Source organism: Nannobrachium achirus (assembly GCF_963921795.1).
Source record: "Nannobrachium achirus genome assembly, chromosome: 14".
Classification (NCBI taxonomy): Eukaryota; Metazoa; Chordata; class Actinopteri; order Myctophiformes; family Myctophidae; genus Nannobrachium; species Nannobrachium achirus.
In genome coordinates this window covers 338,871-342,500 of record NC_137821.1, presented here as the reverse complement: position 1 = coordinate 342,500, position 3,630 = coordinate 338,871, and the positions used below count along the sequence as shown (strand labels likewise).

General features: G+C 31.8%; 1 protein-coding gene across 1 annotated transcript in view; it reads left to right on the top strand.

Annotated features, from left to right (window-relative positions):
- tsc22d4 (TSC22 domain family member 4) overlaps window positions 1-1,979 on the top strand; it is a gene marked incomplete at its 5' end in the record, with an annotated part of 17,408 nt that extends 15,429 nt beyond the window's left edge. Inside the window, one exon of the mRNA XM_080742283.1 lies at window positions 1,618-1,979. Coding sequence (XP_080598409.1) covers window positions 1,618-1,755 — 138 coding nt within the window. The 3' untranslated portion in view covers window positions 1,756-1,979. The remainder of the gene's footprint in view (window positions 1-1,617) is intronic.
- Window positions 1,980-3,630: the final 1,651 nt, after the last annotated feature.

Here is a 3,630-nt window from a genome sequence, read left to right as displayed (position 1 = left end):
GCATGGGCGTGCACAATCCGTGCACTAAAAATTGATCCGTGCACTAGAAATTTAGGAACGTGGCATCCTGGTACTTGGCGGCCATCTTGAAAAGGGCATTCAATGAGTTAATATATTATAATAATGATATATTATATTGTATGTATTTCTATACTAACATTATGATATATTATATTGTCATTAACAGGAGCTGGTGAAGACTCACCTCCAGACTGTTATAGTATAGTATATTATTAATATATTATCATAATGATATATTATATTATTAATAAACCTTTATTAACTATATTAACAGGGGCTGGTGAAGACTCACCTCCAGACTGTTATAGTATAGTATATCATTAATATATTATCATAATGATATATTATATTATTAATAAACCTTTATTAACTTTATTAACAGGAGCTGGTGAAGACTCACCTCCAGACTGTTATAGTATAGTATATTAACTCATATGCTGCCATTTAACAATACCTTCGTACTCTTTAACTGCCATTCGTCTCCATAGACTTCCATGTAATTCATAGTGCACGGATCATGCACACCCATGCCTAGATAATGCACCACGTGTGTCCACATTGCTCACAGCTTTCAAACAAAAAAATCCGAATGGAAATCCGTTCAGGCATTCATGAGATAGCAGCCATTATGTTTTACACTGTTGTGAGCTTGTAGGTCTGCTACCTGAGTTGTATGGGGGTTGTATGGGGGTTAAACAAGCAATTTCGCGATCGCTATCATGCCTACTAACGTTTTTGGGGTCCCAAAACATTTTTTGAAAAAAAAAATTTTTTGAAAAAAAAAATTTTTTTTCTTCAAAATGGCGGAAATTCTCGGGTTCCTCGGGCGTGGCAGGGAGGGACATCGCGAAATTCTCGGGTTCCTCGGGTTTGGCAGGGTATGAGTTAACATAATGATAAATATGATATTATTAATAAACCTTTATTAACTATATTAACAGGAGCTGGTGAAGACTCACCTCCAGACTGTTATAGTATAGTACAGGGGTCTTCAACAGGGGGTCCGCGACCCCTAGGGGGTCCGCGGAGGTACTGCAGGGGGTCCGCGAAATTATTGCTTAAAAAAAAAAAAAAAAAAAAAAAAAAAAGATTTCAAAAAATGTTTTTTTTTTTGCCTTTTTGCCTTTTTCCACATTTATTTAAAAAATAAATCATGATTCTATCCATTTTTAATAGCTTGAATACATGATTACTATGCAATTGACATATTGTTGATAGTATTGACATTTGTTCTCAGTTAATAAGTAGTATGTTTAGAAATGGTTGTGGTACGGCCCACCCTGCTCGCTGTAACTTGAACATGTTTAAAATAAAAAATATGTCGTAGCCCCGACCCCCCCACCCTACGAGGTGGTAGGGGGTCCCTGCTCCATCTCCCCATCAGTTTGGGGGTCCCCGGCCTGAAAACGTTGAAGACCCCTGGTATAGTATATTAACATAATGATAAATATCATAGTATTAATAAACCTTTATTAACTTTATTAACAGGAGCTGGTGAAGACTCACCTCCAGACTGTTATAGTATAGTATATTATTAATATGTTATCATAATGACATATTATATTATTAATAAACCTTTATTAACTATATTAACAGGAGCTGGTGAAGACTCACCTCCAGACGGCCGTCAGGGAGGAGGTTGAGATGCTGCGAGAACAAATCAAAGAACTGCAGGAAAGAAATGACGAACTGGAGAGAGAGAATTACATTCTGAGAGCATTACACACACACTGATACACACTGATACACACTACACACACACACTGATACACTGATATACACACTGATACACACTGATACACACACACACACACACACACACACACACACACACACACACACACACACACACACACACACTGATACACTGATATACACACTGATACACACACACAGACACACAGACACACACACACACACACACACACACACACACACACACACACACACACACACTGAACTGGAGAGAGAGAATTACATTCTGAGAGCACTACACACACACTGATACACACACACACACACACACACACACACACACACACACACACACACACACACACACACACACACACACACTGACACGCACACACACACACACACACACACACACACACACACACACACAACACACACACACACACACACACACACACACACACACACACACACACACACACACACACACACACACACACACAGTGTTTTTTGTAAAAGTTTTCTTTGCTCTTTAAATTCCTTTAAACAAAAACATAAATAACAGTGAATAATGTATAATATATATATATATATATATATATAATAATGTATTTTTCTCTCTAGATTTCAATAAATTGTTTAAACTGAACAGTTGATTTTGTATGTCTGTAAAACCTGAGATGTCACAATATACACATATATACAATATACATATATACAATATACACATATATCCAATATACATATACATACAATATACACATATATACAATATACACATATATCCAATATACATATACATATATACATAACACAATATACACATATATACAATATACACATATATATATATATATATATATATATATATATATATATATATAACACAATATACACATATATACAATATACATATATATATACATAACACAATATATATATATATATATATATATATATATATATACATAACACAATATATATATATATATATATATATATATATACATAACACAATATACACATATATACAATATACATATATACATAACACAATATATATATATATATATATATATATATATATATATATATATACATAACACAATATACACATATATACAATATACATATACATATATACATAACACAATATACACATATATACAATATACATATACACAACACAATATACACATATATATGGTGGCATTGATAACGTTTAATTTAGTAAAACATTCAGTTAACTCAACACCAATAACCTTCAATGAGTTTAATTTAATAAAACATTTAGTTAACTACAATGACCTTCAATGAGTTTAATTTAATAAAACATACAGTTAACTACAATAACCTTCAATGAGTTTAATTTAATAAAACATTCCGTTAACTACAATAACCTTCAATGGGTTTAATTTAATAAAACATTCAGTTAACTACAATAACCTTCAATGAGTTTAATTTAATAAAACATTCAGACTGGAGACGTAGGCCTACCGATATTCAGTGATTGGGTCTAATGATCAAAACGAGAACATTATATGGTGTAAACAATCTATAAAAAATTAAACATTTCCACGCTGTAAGGCCAGTAAGGGACAAGATGACCCCCGGCCACTTTCATTATCACTGAATACACCTTTTAATTTAATAAAACATTCAGTTAACTCACCACCAATAACCTTCAATGAGTTTAATTTAATAAAACATTTATTTAACTACAATTACCTTCATGAGTTTAATTTGATATAACATTTAGTTAGTTTAATTTAATAAAACATTTAGTTAGTTTAATTTAATAAAACATTTAGTTAGTTTAATTTAATAAAACATTTAGTTAGTTTAATTTAATAAAACATTCAGTTAACTCACCACCAATAACCTTCAATATGTGATCAATAAGTTTGGTTTTAT